This window comes from Centruroides vittatus, unplaced genomic scaffold (genome assembly GCF_030686945.1).
Source record: "Centruroides vittatus isolate TY-2023 unplaced genomic scaffold, ASM3068694v2 contig_738, whole genome shotgun sequence".
Lineage (NCBI taxonomy): Eukaryota > Metazoa > Arthropoda > Arachnida > Scorpiones > Buthidae > Centruroides > Centruroides vittatus.
This window is the reverse complement of record NW_027122474.1, coordinates 147,081-165,678: the sequence shown is the minus strand read 5'-3', so window position 1 is coordinate 165,678 and position 18,598 is coordinate 147,081. Positions and strand designations below refer to the sequence as shown.

At 30.4% G+C, this 18,598-nt stretch overlaps 1 protein-coding gene and 1 pseudogene across 1 annotated transcript; one reads left to right on the top strand and one right to left on the bottom strand.

Moving 5' to 3' along the window:
- The window catches only part of LOC136980963 (uncharacterized), a 40,953-nt pseudogene extending 36,611 nt beyond the window's left edge, over positions 1–4,342 (bottom strand).
- Positions 4,343–7,228: 2,886 nt separating this feature from the next.
- On the top strand, positions 7,229–14,845 carry LOC136980935 (cilia- and flagella-associated protein 184-like). The gene is made up of 6 exons (XM_067277134.1): positions 7,229–7,256; positions 7,612–7,805; positions 7,890–8,009; positions 10,048–10,146; positions 12,053–12,190; positions 14,563–14,845. Exons 1-6 carry the CDS (start codon positions 7,229–7,231, stop codon positions 14,782–14,784), a joined length of 801 nt encoding a protein of 266 aa, XP_067133235.1. The 3' UTR covers positions 14,785–14,845.
- The last annotated feature ends 3,753 nt before the right edge of the window (positions 14,846–18,598 follow it).

Here is an 18,598-nt window from a genome sequence, read left to right as displayed (position 1 = left end):
TTTACTTGTGGAAAATGGCTAAATATTCTGTACTTAAAATCGTGCACAAAAAGCCAAAGTTTAGCTTCAAAACTAAATGCAGTTTGTGACAAATCACTAATCGTTTTTTCCTTTCCTCGTAAAGTCAAATTAAGTGTTTGCAAATGTTCCATGTCATCTGTGAGGAACATTAAGACAGAAAGCCAAGTTTTATTTTCTAATTCTGAGTAATTTTTTCCTTTTTCTTTTAAAAATGTTATGATACAATTTAGAAGTTGCACAAAACAGCTCAAAACATTGTAAGTTGACTTTTACTTGTCCATCTTAAAACCAACACCATTAGGAGAGATCACTGGGCAATTGATCTGTTTTGTCATTTAACCCTTCTAAAAAGTTCTTAAATTGATGTATCTTGGCATTTGTTATAATTAAATTGACAATCTGCAAAACAATCTTCCACACATTTTCATATTTTAAGTACTTCACTATGAGATGCTTGTGATGAATTATGCAACAAAGACACATACCTCAAAACAAAAAAAATTTAAGTGCAGAAGAATGCAATGAAGAGGTATAAAACATGGAATTTTAGGATTGTTGTTTAAAAGACCAATAAGACCTAGATTTTTCCCTGTCATTGCAAGGGCTCCATCAGTTGTAACACAAGTTTTCATGAGGCAATTCAAACCTGTTCATTACCTCATCAAGCACATTTTTGACATTGATACTGCGAGTTGTTTTGGTAAGAGTTACTAGGTTTAACATTTCTTCCTTCACATATATGCCTGCAGATATATAGCGGATAAAAATGTCCAATTGGGGATCATCCTGAATGTCTGTAGACTCGTCGAGAGCTAAACTGAATACCATACAATTTTTCAAATCACACATCAAACTATTTTCAACATTTTTACTAATTTCACTAATATGATGCTCAGTTGCACAGTGTGACATAGTAACTTATGTGATCAATTTATGCAGTTTTGTATTATTGGATCCAAAGCTTTAACCACTTCTTCCAAGTTTCTTTTAATAAATTCTCCTTCTCCATATGGTTGTTTGGCATGAGCAATATTCCAAACTATCAAAAAACTAGCTTTGCTGGCTCTGTCACCTTTGCGACTAAAACAAATCATTGAGTCCATTTTATTATTTAATTTACAATAATAATTTCATAATTTGACAATAATATATCATGCCCCAAAAATATTTTAAAGAAAGTACACTTCAACTGTGTTACAGTGCAAAATCCAATATAATGTGATCACATCATGTACTACCCTACTTTATATAACACTATCTTATTTATAATACAATTATTATTTGTGATTTAACAGACATTGGTTTTATGTTTGCGTTATCTGCTATAAAACTGGTCCTTTCTTATGTAATTATCCTTATTTCATCAATTCCTGTGTTTTCTGGAGTATTCACATTGTTATTGATGAGAATTGGAATCATTGTTCACTTATCAAACAAAACAATGCTGGCATAAGAGAAAATAAAAGACTGTTTTGGTAAATGAAAATAAAAGCAAATAAAAATTTCTCTTGAAATTCTATCTTTTTTATTTCAGCTTCAAATTTTTTACAGTAGTTGTAATCAAAAATTGAATACATTTAATGTAATTTTCCTTTTTTAATGCAACTCCAATACAATACAATTCTAGATATACTGTAATTTGTAGTCTTGGATGCCTAACCACAATGCTGTAATGGAGTTGAAGTGTGCATCAACATAAACTCAGAAAATATATTTTTCATAAAAATTTAAAGTGTAGTTAATTTAAATTTCATTTAGAGATTGTATAAATTATATTTATTATTAATATTTTATACAGATAAACTTGAATGCTTGATTCACACAAGTTAAGCATTAATATTTTGAGTATAAACTTTTTTAAGTATATTGAATAACCTTACCTGTTCCACCTGCCACATCTAAAAGCTTTGTTCCAGGAATTGGATTTAAAGTTTGAATTAACTCATCTTTCCAAAGACGATGAATACCCCCACTCATGACATCATTCATCAAGTCGTATTTTGAAGCAACATTGGAAAATACTGAATATACTAATAAAATTTAAACATTCTATCAATATTATTATATTTCACATAATAATCATTCATCTTAAATTCTATCTAAATAATTTTAAAATTTTATGAATATTCTACTGAATTAATCGATACACCTTTAACAGTGGATGAAATTTAAATAACATTAACATTTTCAATGCACTTAATGGACCATTTTCAGGCAAAGACAGCCGAAAGTGGAAATGCTGGTATCCGAAGGAAGATGAGACAGACCCCAAAGAATAAATGATCTCGGTCAAAAATGTTTGCACCTTTAATATGGAAGTTTAAATAACACTTTGATTGATTGATGAACTAGCCATTGTGGTTACTTAGTCAAATTAATCATTCAACTAAGTAACAACAATGACTAGTTCATCCTTATAAACATTCTATTTTTGAATCTTAATTTTGGTAATACTTTTATATAAATTTTTAAAAATATTTTAATTGATTGATAATAATAATAAATCAGTCTCTTGAAATGACAATTCATTGCAGAAGTGAGAATTTCAGTCATTAAAACTAGATAAATCTATTTTAATGTGACTCCTCTTGCATGTTAGAATTTTAAATAACACATCACTAATTATCAAAAATGTTTTATTCTGGTGAAGAGAAAAGTGCTTCTTAAAAACGCTTGATAAAATAATAGTTAAATTCTTTGAAGAAGCACAACAATTGGTTTGAAATCTTAGCTTAAGAGTTTTGTTCTTTTAATTTCAAGAAACAGATTTATTACACCCAAAACTGGTTTTTCCATATTGTCAAAATGCATGCAGCAACAAATAATGTTTATATGAATAGGAAAGAAGTTTATTAAATAACTTAAATGAAACAGACCTAAATAAAATGAAATAAGTTAATAATTAGATAACAAAAGAACTTAGAACATATACAAATATATATAAACAGTTTGGACAGAAATTACTCTAAAAACAGTTACGGAACAGAATAGTTTCATAAGCACTCCTCCCATTTAAATAGTTTTAAAAATCAACATGGTCTTCTTCTATTAGATAAAGCTCCAGCCAACAAAAATCCACTTTGCAGTAATGCATTACCAATTCAATTACTTTGATAAATACCAATCTAGTGTTTGAAATTAATTCTTTACTTTTCAAATTTATATTTTATATACAGTATATCTATTTATTTATCTGATACTTACGCATATTTATATATTGTATTTTTGAATTTTACTAATAAAACTTTTTACCTAAATCTTAACTCAAACTGTTCCCTAATAGCATATTGTTTTGGACAGTATAAAGTTTTGTGTCACCCAGAACTTGTGTATATCAGGTTCAGGCCTGTAACTTTCAATTGCCATCAGTGCCTTCCGTCGAAGAATGGCGCTGATGGCAATTGAAAGTTACAGGCCCAAACCCACATGTTCTGGGATTATGTCAGACACAGTAAGAAGTGCCTATAGTTTTATGTCATCATATGTAAAGTGTAAAAGAGAGAGAGAGATGTGGTAGAAGGAACAGTGAGCAAGTCAGCTGTTGCTTATTCAAGTCTGTTTGACATCAGTAAACAACAACCGGATGGATTTTCTCACCCGAGATAGCCAAGTGGCATCTACAATGGACGACCGCCAGATGTAATTAATTAACTACCTTCGGGCAGCCGGGGGCACAGAAGATTCGTCCGCCGCAAAAAGCCACACGGGCGTTTTTCGGGTCAATTAGTCGAGGACTCGGACATACGTCGAAGGGCGGCTCGGCATCGACAATGCCATTTCTCACCTTTTCGGGCTCCGACGTCGGCCAGCCGACGTCCCGGAGCCCAGGCAATGCCAAAAACGGTCCAAGTTCCGGTGCCGACACAACGCAAAGTCAATACAGAATCCAGCCCAGTCCCAAAAATTATATATATAAAGTTAAATTTTTGATTCTGTCGTGATTCACTCTATTTCTTCGCGAATAATAGTATTTAAATGGCTTTACAATAGTTAATTAAATATTTGTAAGAATTCACCTTTGTCGGATTTCTCTTTTTCTGTAACAGTATCAAAGCCAAAATGAGTCGTCGACTCTTCCGAATAATCGCCGACGTTTCTTTTATCCCAGTGTTGTTTCCTTGCATTCAAATTCCTTACGTAGTAAATAAATAAATTTGGTCTATTTTTTAAAAGAAACGAACGAATCTTGGCCAGATCGCCGATAATCATTTTGTAATATTTGATAACGATTAACTAACATGAGTGATAATATTGCGTTAAAAATACACAATTCTCAGCTATCCAAATAAGCACGAAAACACTAGCACATGTCTTCCATTCGTCCGCGCTCTCTAGTGGAATTTATCGAAAACGTCATATTCAAGCTTTTTATTTCTTATTTATTTATAATATTTTTATACCGAAATAAAAAGTTATCGCTTACATCTTAATAATAAAATTACATTTTAAAATTTTTTGAACATGCCCTTTTAATCCGAGTGCCTATAAAACCATAATTTTTGACTAACTGTAATCGTATTTACTTATCCCGGTTAAAAACCGCCCATTAATTACCTGTACAATTTTTGAGCCACTTTTGAGCCCTTCCCTCCGTTTTGAATCGCGTACAAAATTTCACGGATACCTCCCTGATATTGAAGAAATAACTTCAAAAAGTTCTGCAATTTTTTTTTTTTTTTTTTTTTTTTTTACATTCACATAGGGCCATACTGAAAAGTTTTCGCGTCTGGGCAAACCTCGTACCTAGCATCCCCGATTCAACTTTAATTACAAAAAGATTCTACGAACTCATTTTGGAGCACTCAAGGTGCATTTTGGAGCACTCAAGGCCCGGGGCATGTGCCCATCTTCGTCCCTTAGTTACACCTCTTCATTCGTACGACTAGGTTTAGAAGAACAAATTTGTATGCTACTAATACTATTAAAAACAGTTCACGTAGAGAATGAGTCGACCCTCACCATCCCCGTGCATAATGTTAGAAATAACGCATTTCATAATTATTCATCTGGATTACGCGAAATTTCAATTTTCATTATTATAACAATACGTTTCTTTTTATTAAAAAAAAAAAATAGAAGAATTTATACAGCAACAGCGAGATTCTAATCATTATAGAGCTGCTTTTTTTTTCTTTAAATAAACCTTCCGCACTGTGGGCACTAAGAGAGTCTTTTTACAACGGGACAGCCTGGTGATGAGGGCATATCCGAATCAGACCATGACTGTTTTCGGGGAATGGTCATCCTCAAAACATTCCTGGCGTTTTTCGATCGCTCGGATTCAATCCCGGATCCCCAGTGAGATCATTTATTAGTTTACAAATTAGTTTTTATATTGATCATAAATATTGGAAATTTTGGTTTAAAATGTTCGATGATAAACCACAGCTTTATGTGGGGGTTGTCATAAAGAAGTCACACTTTATATATACGATTTTGTTCATACTTCTGATAACTAAGCCTGTGGCACGGAAATTTTTAAAAACGAAGTGCTGAAATCTATTACAGCCATTACTAAACGCGCGGGTATATTTTCAAAAATTCTTTCCGTCCTGTGGACACTAAGAGGGTATCTTTTATGGCCGAACCCATAATGGGCTCGGCCAGGCCCACAATGGGAGACCGGGTGGTCAGGGACGGGGCTCGGACATATCCGGACGGACTACCCCTGAAAAATTCCTGGAAATTTTTCGATCCCGGGTCTTCCAGAGCAGTAGACTGCCGTAAATTAAACGCTTGATTAACATCTTAAATGGATTTGCCGCTGCGATACATCGGGGAAAGTACTGCATAATCATCCCAGAATGATCATTATAGGCACTCGAAAGGCCTTTTAGCAGGCCAAACGTGAGTTCGGCCTGCCCACGATGGGGCGACAGTGGTAAAGGTCGGGGTTCAATATATCCGGGATGGGACGTTTCTTGGAGTTTTTCGACCCGTTCGGATTCGTTCTCGGGTGAACCAGGGCGATACTACCACCTTTAACCGCTCGGTAATCAGGCCGTCAAAGGGAGAAAAAGGCGTTATCTTGCCGACAGGAACTCGAGCCAAGTCGTACTCCAGTCGGGGCTTCCTCAGACCATGGGTGATGTAACTTGAATATGTGAGGTTCCATCGTACGACGAATTATTAAAGTACGAAAGTTCGTCCTTAATTAATCCAAACAAACTTTTTCCAAAACATCCAAGTTTTATAAAAATGTTTTTATTTTTTTAAATAAAATTGTTAAATGCATCCCCAGGGAATTCATTCGAATTTTAAAATTCAAATTTCGTAATTAAGATTTAAGGTTCTTTTTTTAGAATAAGGAAAATTCTAAGAATTTCGTTATCTTTTTACTAAAGTAATTGCTATTAAAGGTAACACATTTAGGCCTATATATAATAATTGTTAAAAGAAGAAAGATCATTTATCAGAAACAACTGCCATCAATTAATTATTAAATACCTGCATAACCGCACCCATTAAATCAATATCTTGTATTGAATTTTACTTCTATATTTATCTTTGTGAAACAATGTTCTATTTATATTGAATAATGTAAACTATTTCAGATTGCAAAAAATTTATTCACTGTATAAAAGTCTATCATAAATTATATATACTAGAAATTAAATGTTTACATTTTAGAATAAGAAAAAATAATGCAACCGGATACAGAAACCGAAACTTTCCAGTCTTTAAGACCCAATGAATCAAATGACGACGACGATCGTGATGATATTGCAAAATCTCGGAGCTTCCGACACACACCGAAGGAATTTAATTTACCGGACGGTGATAAAATTTTGGAAAACGAGACTCCCGACGGAGAATTTGACGAGAACGGTAAAACAGAATGGAACGAATCGATCGCCGAACCAATAATTGAAGAAAGCGAGAATGATAACCAGCAGGCCGATCGTCAACGGTTACTGGACGAGTATTATGTGAGTCTCATTCTTAGATTTCGTGGATACTGACGACAGAAACAAGTTTTAGTTTTTATATTTCTAGAAAGTCGTTCAGACTGAAAAGAGACTGTTAAAGACAAATACCACACTTCAAAAGAAACTAGTCGGTCAATTTAAGTCTCAAAAGGTATATTGAGTAGTTTACAAAATTTATTTTACATTATAAAAATATATACCGTACTTTATTTTCCAAATATCGATAATTTTATAAATAGATCGACGACGAGTTGGCCGTCGTCTCGTCGGAAACGGATATGACAGATTCGTACGAGAAAATGCTAAGTATAAATATACAATAAAGCATTATTTATTTTTTTATTTGTTAATATAATGGTTATAGATTTTGAGCATCAAACACAAGACCGTGTTATTTATTAAACACTTGGCACTTTTCCACTTCTATTAGTTGAAAAAATATGGAACGCTTCACGATTTTGCGTGTCATCCTTCCAAATCGCTTCACGATTTTGCGTGTCATCCGTGAAGCGTTCCATATTTTTTCAACTAATAGAAGTGGAAAAGTGTCAAGTGTTTAATAAATAACACGGTCTTGTGTTTGATGCTCAACATATAAGAAAACACGGTTTCAAGAATACCTAGGTTATAGATTTCTTTAATGATAATTATAAACTTTTAGTTGAAATAGAAATTTTATGTAAATTGGAAGAAGAAGAAAGAGAGAGACAAACAAAAGAAGAAAACATTTTAAAGGCAGAACTGTGTAAAAAACAGAATGAAGTTGATGCTTTTATTAATAATTTTAATGATTTGAAAAAAGAAGTCGCCACGAATGCAATATTTAGTAAGAAAACCGAGAAAATTCCAATTGAGGTTTCTACATAAATGATTGTTTTTTTTATTGTAATTGATTTACAATCACAATTCTTTTTAATTTTTAAAAATATGTCTTACTAGAAAATCAATCAGTATTTGGAAAAAGAAGCCGAAATAGATGAGGAGATCAGAAAAGCCAGATTAGCTAACATTAGAGAAAAATGGATCCTTCAAAAGTTAAAAGATAATCTTAAAGAACTGGTTAGTTTTTACAGTTTTTTTTTATATATTTTAAAATAAATTTTTTATATGTTTAAGAATTTAAAATATTTCAGAAATTAACTTTTTATGTCGTTTAAAAATTAATTAAATTGGTAATTTTATTGCTATCGTAATATTACTTTGGCAAAAATCGAGTGAATTAAGGAAAAACTAAATAATTTTCCTCTCCCAGTTTGTCTAAGTTTCCGTAACCCCTCCCCTCTTCGGACGTCCGACAAAACTCGACCACCATTAAAACCTTTATCTCTTCATGAATGATGTATGCTTCATTTCTTCTTATGGTATCTAAGAAATTTTGAAATAAATATAATAAAATGCATAAACTGTGTATAATTAAACGAAATAAAACGGATAAACTGAAGTTCAATCTCCCCTCCCTACCAGTGTACAGGTCATTTATGGACAGCCCCTTAATTAATGAAATCAATTTTTAAAAATTTGAGATGATTAAGTCACTTTTTTTTGTTTCTTATTTATATCTTCATCAGATATATCAATGTTAGGCATGTAACAACAAAATGTATAAGTATTTATTTATTATTTGTTTAAAAATCCTGAGAACAAGCTTGATAAACAGTAGTTAAAAAAATATTTTTTTAAACGCTACTCTTTACACTACTTAATTTTTACACTATAGGTATAGAGTAACACAATACAGTAGACCGAAGATAACTGAGTGGGTAAATGGTTAAACTACATTTTAAAAAAACTGTGTGCGCGCTTAGGTTTGAGCTCCTCTTGCACACATGGTTTTTTAAGATGTATTTTAATGTTCCATAATTGAATATATAAACATACTGTGTATGTAGTACAAAGACTCAGACTCTTTTATTTCTATAAGTTATGAGAATTATGGACTTATTATTTTAGAATATAGAAGAATCTGCATATTGTAATCACTGGACATAACTATACTGATGATAATTATTAACTGAAATATTAAGCGGAGTAAATAAAGAAGACCGTGATTAGTGAACATTCTGGTTTTATTGATTAAGGCAACATGTTCAAACAATTTAAAAATGTATAATTTATAATTAAAATAATAATAATCTTCAATTTTTAATAATTATCTGTTGTTTGCCCATCTTTAACAACAGCTAGCACGAGCCGAAGTAAGAAATGCCAACAATGTAAACTACCGCACTCAAGCAAATAACAATTAACATCTATACTTAAAATACTGGTTAAAGACTGATAATAATTGTACATTATCAACCACAAGTTGAAGCTGATAGCATGAAAGGATAGCTTAAAAATACCTATTTACCCAAACACACCCGTCCAAAATTTTAGGATGGATGACATTTTTTACATCAATAGAGATAACTGTAGATGAATGCAGACAAATGTAGCAAGAACTGTATTACTTGACGACTTGGGTAATACACAACAACTTGTAGCAATATACAAATCAAAGCAATAAAAATGTCAATTTCACCAAGTCTTTGGTGAAAAAATACATACAGCAGTTTGACAAAGGTGGAGAATGGACGCAAAGTGCTTACCAATACTCAGATCAGTGTGGAGACAGGCTTCGTACATCTATGCAAATTATCACTGACTGGTTTAGTGACTTTTTCTAGCTATAACCACTAGCAATTGTGTTCATCCTTAAGTTTTTTACACATGTATAATGATAACTGATGTTCTGATTACAATAAGTGAATTATTATAAGTATATTTTAACTTAGCCATTCTAAAACATGCAGGACATGGATGTACTAATTCTGATAACATCACCCGACTGCTTATTGTAATCATGGATATTTTCAGATTCTACCATATCTTATTTTGTATGATGTACAAAGATCTAAGATGCATATATAAAATGAAATTTTGAAATTTCTTATATAATTTCCTTCTTTTATGATTAATACTACACATTAAAAGATTAATAGAAGAATCTTCCTGTTTTGGAAAATATTTTGAAAATATTAATCATACCATCAATAACAATATGAAAATTTACACTAAAGTATAATTTTGATTAAGTAATAAAATATAATTTTTACAGGAAGGAGGGAATGATCAAGATAGCATCCATTATAACGAATACAAACAACTTCGAACAGCAATCCACACAAATCATATGCAGATGGAAAAACAAACACAGGTATTTGGTTGCAAGATACTTTTACAAGTAATGTAAATTATTTTCATGATAGAAACAACTAAAATTTTTATACTTTCAGAGAATAATACTATTGAATACATTTTTTTCCAATCAATTTTTATACTGTACAATTTATCTAGAATCACACTTTCAAAAAAATTTCAATAAATGAATTATTTACTGAAAATTAAAACCTAATAATAAAAAATACTGGTACTAAGTTTCGATTTTTAAACTATAATTAAAAAGTATTTTTGCTATTTCATACACTTGATTTTTTTCCAAATTAACCTATGTACAGTAGAAAATTATATAATTACATAATTTATGCAAACAAATAGAAAATACCCAAAGAAACTAAACAGTAATTTCTTTATATTTAAGATGTGGATTTAAAGAAATATATACTATAATGTTTATGATATTTAAGTAAAACAAAATTATGTTAAATTATTTTTAAAAAATAATCCAAGACACTAAAGTTCATTAAGAACATAAATGTATACTATCCAAATGGCATCTTCACTTATCCTTTTTCACACCAGAAACTAATCAAAAATACACCAGAGGTTCCATTTTTTTGAGACTATGATCTTCCTGGCATACAATTAGTTCCTCGTGTGAAAAAAAGGCAAGTGAAGATGCCATTTGGATACTCGTGTTCTTAATGAAAAATATATTAACTTTTTAATAATAGAGGAATGATATAAAAATTGTATTTATATCATACAGGACTGACAAAAGGTTGAAGCTGAGGATTTTTCCTAGGATTGTGATGATCACGCGGGTGTACAATAGTCCACGAGAGGCAGTACATAAAAAAAATAACAATAATTATTTATTTTTTTTCACGTGATTAGCAATATACAGGATTCTTTCGGATTCCAACTCTTAATACAATATCTCAAACCGGGGCGAGGAATCAAGCGAATACAGATCAAAGGAATGCGCTCGTGACAAATAAGAAAAAACGGACTTGTAATCTTACGACTAACTTACACTAAATTATAAACTAAAAAGGAAAGGAAGAATAGTAAGAAGTTTTAGTATGATAGAGGAGGTTATAAAGAATACCTGGGTTCTCTGTTTGGTATTGACACTCTTCTGATGGGGAACCACTCTAAATCGTTTCTCGATGATCTTTTTTGGATCTCTTTGAAGATTCCTCTTATACAAGGGACGTCTCTCTCTCTCTCTCTCTTAGTGGGGTCCTTTCTCTTTCTGTAGGCCATCTTCGTCTCCCTTTGTCTTTCTAGACGACGAGCAAGAGTAACTTTTGCGCGTCTATCTTCACCGAGAGTATGACCCAAGAATGAACCTTCTTATCATTGTAGTAGCCTCAGGGCCTTCACTTCCCATTGTTAACATGGTTTGTGGAAAGGGTTACCCCATCCACAGGAAGGAATGTTAATAGAAAATTCAAGAAAACAAAAGGAAGAACAAAGAAGAAAGAAAACTTAAAACTAAACTTATATCTAATATATATATTAATATGGTGTATTGCCACACTATAAACTACTGTTATTTGTATTAATCAAAAAAAAAAGACTGCTTTTTTATTAATAAAAAAACATTCTATGTATTTTGTTTTTTGAATAAATGAAAGGCAAAACAAGTCTGCTAACAAGCAAAAGGCAAAGAATTCTACCTCCAATCCTATATACTTTATTATAAATGTATAAAATAGAAATTATTTACAGTATTTTATAGACTAATATGTTTATAATGAAAACTATATGATTCATCTCTTAACTGAAATATTTCTATTAAGTTTAATTAAACAGTTATTTCAGTTACACAATTTTTTTTTTTTTTTTTATTTAGACAAATATTTATCAAGTTTAAAAATAATTCAAAAACTATTATTCATTGCAAGTCATAATTCTTATACAAATTTTCTTTTTAGGAATTTGTCAAAATGGAACAAACTTTTGCTAATTTTCTGCAACTTTTGACTCACGAAAAAGAGAAACTCGCAATTCTTGAACCTGATGTAGCCAATGCTGAACAAAACTTAAAAGACTTATCCAAAGAAGTTTTGAAAGTTAGTTTTTTGTACTTTTAGACCGTTTTAGCATTAAATTTATTATAATAAGCAAAATATAGAAAAAAAGCAGTTTAATTAAATAATTTATTTTGAATAATATAAACTATACTTATTATTTTTATGCTTTTTTCATTTTTGTAGAATATTTTAAAATTTATAAAACTTTGGTATCACAAGATACAATTAAAATTCATATAATATTAAGGAGGAATTTATAGAAAGCATTATTTAGAATAAGATGATGATATAATTCACAATGACAAATTATAAATTACCATATTTTATGGTATATAAGACCTACTTCCATTTTGGCACAAAATATTTAAGAATTGTATTTAGTGTCTTTAAACCATCCTGCTACTGTATTCTGGTTAAAAAAGTAAAATTAGAATTCACACTTTTATTTATCAGAGAAAAATAAGAATTTAAAAGAAGTCATTTACCATTAAAATATTCTATCTGTAGAATATTTTAATGGTAAATGATAAGCTAAGTTTTAGAGGTAAGCTGCTAAATAAAGCAGCTTAGCTCTAAAAAACAAATAGTAATAATAACTATAAATATGTTTAATTAAACAATAACACTTTTATTCAAGAGTTGGGCTAGGTAGAGGTTATCTGTAGGCTACTGAAGGTTGTTTGAATGCTGTAAAATACAATGAATCTTGCTTTTATAGTAGACCCCCTATAACACAGTAGATAAGTTCTGTGTTGTACGAGTCACTTAAATACATGAGCCAATCACAGCCCGTGTGCCGGGCTGTGATTGGCTCATGTATTTAAGTGACTCGTACAACACGGATTCATATAACACGATTCATACCGTATTATGGGGGGGTCTACTGTACTTTACAATAAACAAATACAGTAAAACTTCTGTAACTCAAATATCTGAGTTAAAGAAATATTTGAGTTACAAATAAAATGCTTGGTAGGTCTCAATGAAATAGCATAGACATTTAATGTCTCCAACTTGAATTTTCTTATGTGAAAGGTTTTCATAGTCCCATGACACTGATTTATGTTACTTTTAACTTCCGACTCAAATTTTAATATTTATTCTATGCAAACGATCCTAATTATCATATTTCCATGAAATTTTGACAGTTGTATCTACTGTCCAACACCCATTTGTAGACAATGCAAATGGGCCTCTTGCTTTATTTCAACATGATGTACCTGAAAAACTTCAATTCCATTAATTATATTGAACATTTTACTGAAAAGACATTACATAAACTGTTTAAAATAAAAAACTATCAAAGATTCTTTATATAATGCAAGAGAGGTAAAAATACAGATCTGTTCAGAATTGGCAATTTTCGCCTTATTGTTCTCTAACTCTAACCATCTGTAACATGAAGTTTTTTGTCCCTTGGAGCTTGCAAGTTAGAGAAGTTTTGCTGTATATATTATCACTCACTAAGATATAATGTTATAAAACTGTGCACACAGAACTGCTTAATTAAGATAAACATTTCAATATTTATTTGTACAATGTTTTTGGATTCCATGCTTCAGCTTTAAATAACACTTATAGGACAGAATAACTCTGTTCTATAAGTGTTATTCCTTAGTTAAGTGGTTGTGCATACCATTGTATAATAGTACAAAGTTTTATTCATTTCAACAATATTATATATAAATTTACTGTAATGTCATTTTGATGATAAAGTGGAAATTAATAATAAAGTGGTTTGTTTTAAACTAAGAAAACTTCTAATAGAAATCATATGAAATGTATTTTAAGTGTTGAATTCAAATATACACATTTATTTTAAATAATTTCATATAAACAAAATTTAATTATAAAGGGCAATACTGGCCAAAAAATATTGTAAAGTTATTTTGATGACTGTTAAGATGACTGATAAAGAAAGCAAATATTAATTACAAATTAATATTTGCTGCAGGACTGAAGCATTTGTTCTTTTCATAACTAGTCTTAGGTTAATAATATTTCCTATATCATTTTTTGACTGTAGGAAACAGTGTTGTGAATATTTTATATATATAATGTAGTCCACAAATCCTATATTCTTTGAATCTGGATAAAACTAAAGACAAGATAAATTTTGGCTATTCTCTTAAACCATCAACATTACAAAAAAGAAAAAAAAAAAATGATGATTTGGAGCCTAAACTAAGAAGTACTTGTAATAAAATTCTTCAAGAGATTTCTCCTCTTTATATTTTAAAATTTCACAAGAATATTAATTCAAATATTTTATTTCAATAAAGATTTATAGCCATTATATGCTTTTTATAGAATATTAAAAATATCTTAATCAAGAAACTTAATATCATATTGTTTTCATTCATTCTAATAGAGATAAACTTAACTCATATAAAATAATATTTTATTTGTAGAAAACAGAACTATTAGCAGAATTAAAAGAAAAGAATAAGAAGGCACTTTACCAGTTGGAAAAGTTGAAAAGGCGATGTGGAATTCTTGCTAACAAAGAACTTATGGACTATTACGAGGCAATGAAACAGACAGAATATGATATTCGAACTCAAATTACCAGACAAAAAAGCAAATTTAGAAGTAATCGTAATGCTATTTATCAGCTAGAAGGAAAATTTTAATCTTATTGTAAATAAATTCCAAAAATTACATCAAGGAATATCAATTTTCTTCATTTTATTGAAAAAACAAAATGAATAAAAATTTGTTTTATAATTCATTAGTATTTTATTTGTTTTACAAATATTATATATAATGTGATGCAATAGTAAAAACTGAGATTTTTGCTATGAAATTTTATTAATAATTTAGTAGCATAAGTCTTACTAAATTAATGGACAAACCTGCTTATATTTATTTCTGTCTGGCATCAAATTTATTTAACCATTTATAAGGTTATTTTCATACATTAATTTAAAGTCTAGCATTCTGATTATTTTTATTGTTCAGCTTTATTTAGTATAAAAACAAATAATGTTCAATAATATACATCAACAATGGCCAACTTTAGAAATTAATGTTTTCAAAGGGCCAGAACTTGGAATTTTAGAAGAGTTTATAAAATTCCAAGTTTCAAAATCTTATCATTTAAACTCTAATAGTTTTATAGTTCTACAGTTCTAAATAGAGTATGTAATATTTATTTTGAAATAAACATAAAACAAAATTTAAAAATTATTTAGTGTTAATAAATTATTATTTATTTAGTTTCTGTTATTTTACAAGAACATTGTGGTCTCTCAAACTTTGGTCCAAACATCCTCAGGTTCAAAAGACCAAATATATGAAAAGTAAAAAGTTTTATGATACTGTCCTCCTTGTGACTGGCTAATAAATTAATTTAATCTACTGTTTATCTAATCTACTACTAATTAATCTACTAATCTACATCCGACCCCAGTTACGAAGATCTGGACAGGTATACCTCCATCCTCATCAATACGGCTCGCACCAATTCTCTCCTCATCAACCACTTCCTACACAAACGAAATCTTTCCAGCCAATACAAATGTCCCCACTGCTCCTCCAAAACTGATACCTCCCTTCACAGAGTGGATGAGTGTGTCATCTTCCATGGAATCAGAAATCTCCTTTTGACAACTTCCAATCCTGAAGACAATGCCATCAATAACATTAGCAACTGCTTCGTGCATATTAAAAATAAAACTAGTCTACGCATATTAAAATCCTTCTTCAACAAATACTCAAAACACTATCGTTACTAGGGAGTGTCACCGCTCCATCTACCATCTAATCTACAGCATCAACAAGTCTACTGTTCTCGTCACTGTTTTTACCTCAGTCTTTCATCATCAGGGAGCACCACTGCTCCATCTGCTAGACTGTCGGGGTGATATAGCCGTGTAGCTTCTGCCCAACCGTAACCTGTAACCCTACTATTTTATGCTACAAATTAACAATTAAATTTGCTAGCAAAAAAAATTGACCAATTTTTATATTGCTTGACTTATATTCAATTATTCACTTCAATTTGGTAAATGAACTGTTAATTTAACTGTTATAAGTCAAGCAATAATGAAAATTTGAATTCCAACATGTAAAACTCAGTGCCATATTAAAATTCTCAGTCCCAAAACCAATACACAAAGACTATCAGATGTGTCCATATAACTGAAAGGTTGTTATTAATGAATTAAATTATGTCCCTCATTACTTCAGAATGTGTAGACATTGCTTGCTAGTACAGGGACCATAAGAATCAGTCTGACTGGCCAGATCTGTATAATGTCTGCAGATGGTCATCATTTATATATATATAGTTATTTTAATAAAAATGATGTAGATCTTTATTGAAATAAAGATTTTTAGCCACAATCAATCACTATAGAGTATTAAATCTCCATCAGCATGATTATAACAAACATAGTTAAATCTGATTAAATGACAGTTTTACGATCATCAGATTTAACTTTTTTATTTTGTCTTTACATATGCTTCATTTTTAATCCTTATCCCATAATACCATAAAGTTTTAGCATTGTTATAATGTATTCCAGTTACATCTAATCTCATCAGCTGCAAATAAAAATTACAAGATTATATTTCATTGAGAAGCAATAGATCAAAATAATTCCCATAATTCAAATTATATGTTACAGTCAAAACCCGTTTTTAGTTAGAATGCGTTTCAACTAGTTGAAACTAGTTTATACTGGATGTCTTTGTTAAAACCCGTTTTGTCTAGTTAAAACTAGTTTTAACTCAAATTCATTTTTGACTAGCAGTAAATTCTAGTTTCAACTAGACAAAACAAGTTTAGCAGTAAATTAAAGTAAGACAAAACGGGTTTTGTCTAGTTAATTTACTGCTGTACATGTTTTGATTTTAGATAAAACTAGTTTTAACTTTTAACATTAGTTAAAACTAATTTTAGCTACATAAATATGTTTGGGGGAAATAAAGTTATGTGTAGTGATTCGGGAGAAGATGCCTAACATTTTGCTTATGAAGGAAATTATAATTTGAGTTTTGGAGGCCTCTAAAGAAAATATCATATTCTTGAGCATGTTTTTCAAATAAAACTTTGTAGTATATCAAAAATAATTATGTATTGTGTTTGCAATGACGACTTTTTCACTGTCTGGCATTTTAGGCATCTCACCCCAAGTATCCGGGTGAGATGCCAAATGCCATTAGGGTAAGATAACAAATATAATTGCATAAAATTAATTTTCGAATATCTTAACCAAATTTAACTTATTGCATACGTAGTACAAAGTACTTTATAGTAAGTGTAACAGCACAGTATATAAATATTGTTAAGTTTCCGCCTCTTCTAACATGCTCTATAGCTAGCTGAAAGCTTTTTTCAGTCTGAAAACCTTTTTGAAAAGTCCTTATATAATTTCTATGCCTATCCTGCAATAAAACGAAAAAACAAAAATTTATTAAAAATAGGCATATTGGAATTCAGTTAACAAAAAATAGGCATGTTACCCCATGAAAAATGTGGCATCTTTTCCATTTGTCAGGGTAAGATGGCAATTTTGTCTAGACCCGTTTTAACTCAAATTCATTTTTGACTAGCAGTAAATTCTAGTTTTAACTAGACAAAACGGGTTTTAACAAAGACATCCAGTATAAACTAGTTTCAACTAGTTAAAATGCATTCTAACTAAAAACGGGTTTTGACTAACATATATATAAACTGTTTTGCTAAATAATGTGTTATATTATTATTTTTTTTATTATGTTGGAAAAGTGAATTTTAGACATCTTGATTTTTTTCTAGAAATGACTGGAAGAAAAATAATGTCATAGAACATGCAATGTAGAATAAACAATAAGTAGAATAAGTAGAATAAACAAAGGGCATTTCATGACATATTTCATTGGAAATACACACATCAGCAATGTCTGACAATATGAACTTTCGAAATAACATATTTGCATACTGTTGCTCAATCACTTCAATGGTGGCTAAGTGGCTTCAATGCAACAAAGGCTATGATCTCACCTACAGTGTTTGTTAAAGCATTCATGGGTGAACAAAGGTCAACCAGCTGTTGCAAATGTCAAAGGGCCAATAATGCAGAAGGTGATTATCTGCATGTTTGGCATCATCACAATGGAGCTGCTTCCAACCAGCATCAATGTCACAAAAGAATTCTGAACAACTGCATCATTTGAACACCAAGATTACAGACTTTCATCCAAAAATTGACAAAGTCCTATACTGCCATGACAATGATTTGAGCAAAGATAACCTTAGAGAAGCTGGCCAGTCTAGACTGGGAAGTTCTCTCTTTCACCTTACAGCCCAGACTTAGCATCAACTGACTACCATCTATTTCTGTTGTTGTCTATTAAACTTCTATTCTTAGTAATTAATTCTTTAACAATCTATGTTTATTCTTTTATAAAATATCTATAATTTAAATATAAATTTGTAAATATATGTATATATTACAGCTA

Bases quoted from the DNA above. Each gene is read 5' to 3' on its own strand.
- LOC136980935 (XM_067277134.1), top strand. From the start codon at position 7,229: ATGACAGATTCGTACGAGAAAATGCTAA. The intron at 8,010-10,047 runs GTTAGTTTTTAC...TAATTTTTACAG, and splicing joins AAGATAATCTTAAAGAACTG to GAAGGAGGGAATGATCAAGA. The intron at 10,147-12,052 runs GTATTTGGTTGC...TTTTCTTTTTAG, and splicing joins AGATGGAAAAACAAACACAG to GAATTTGTCAAAATGGAACA.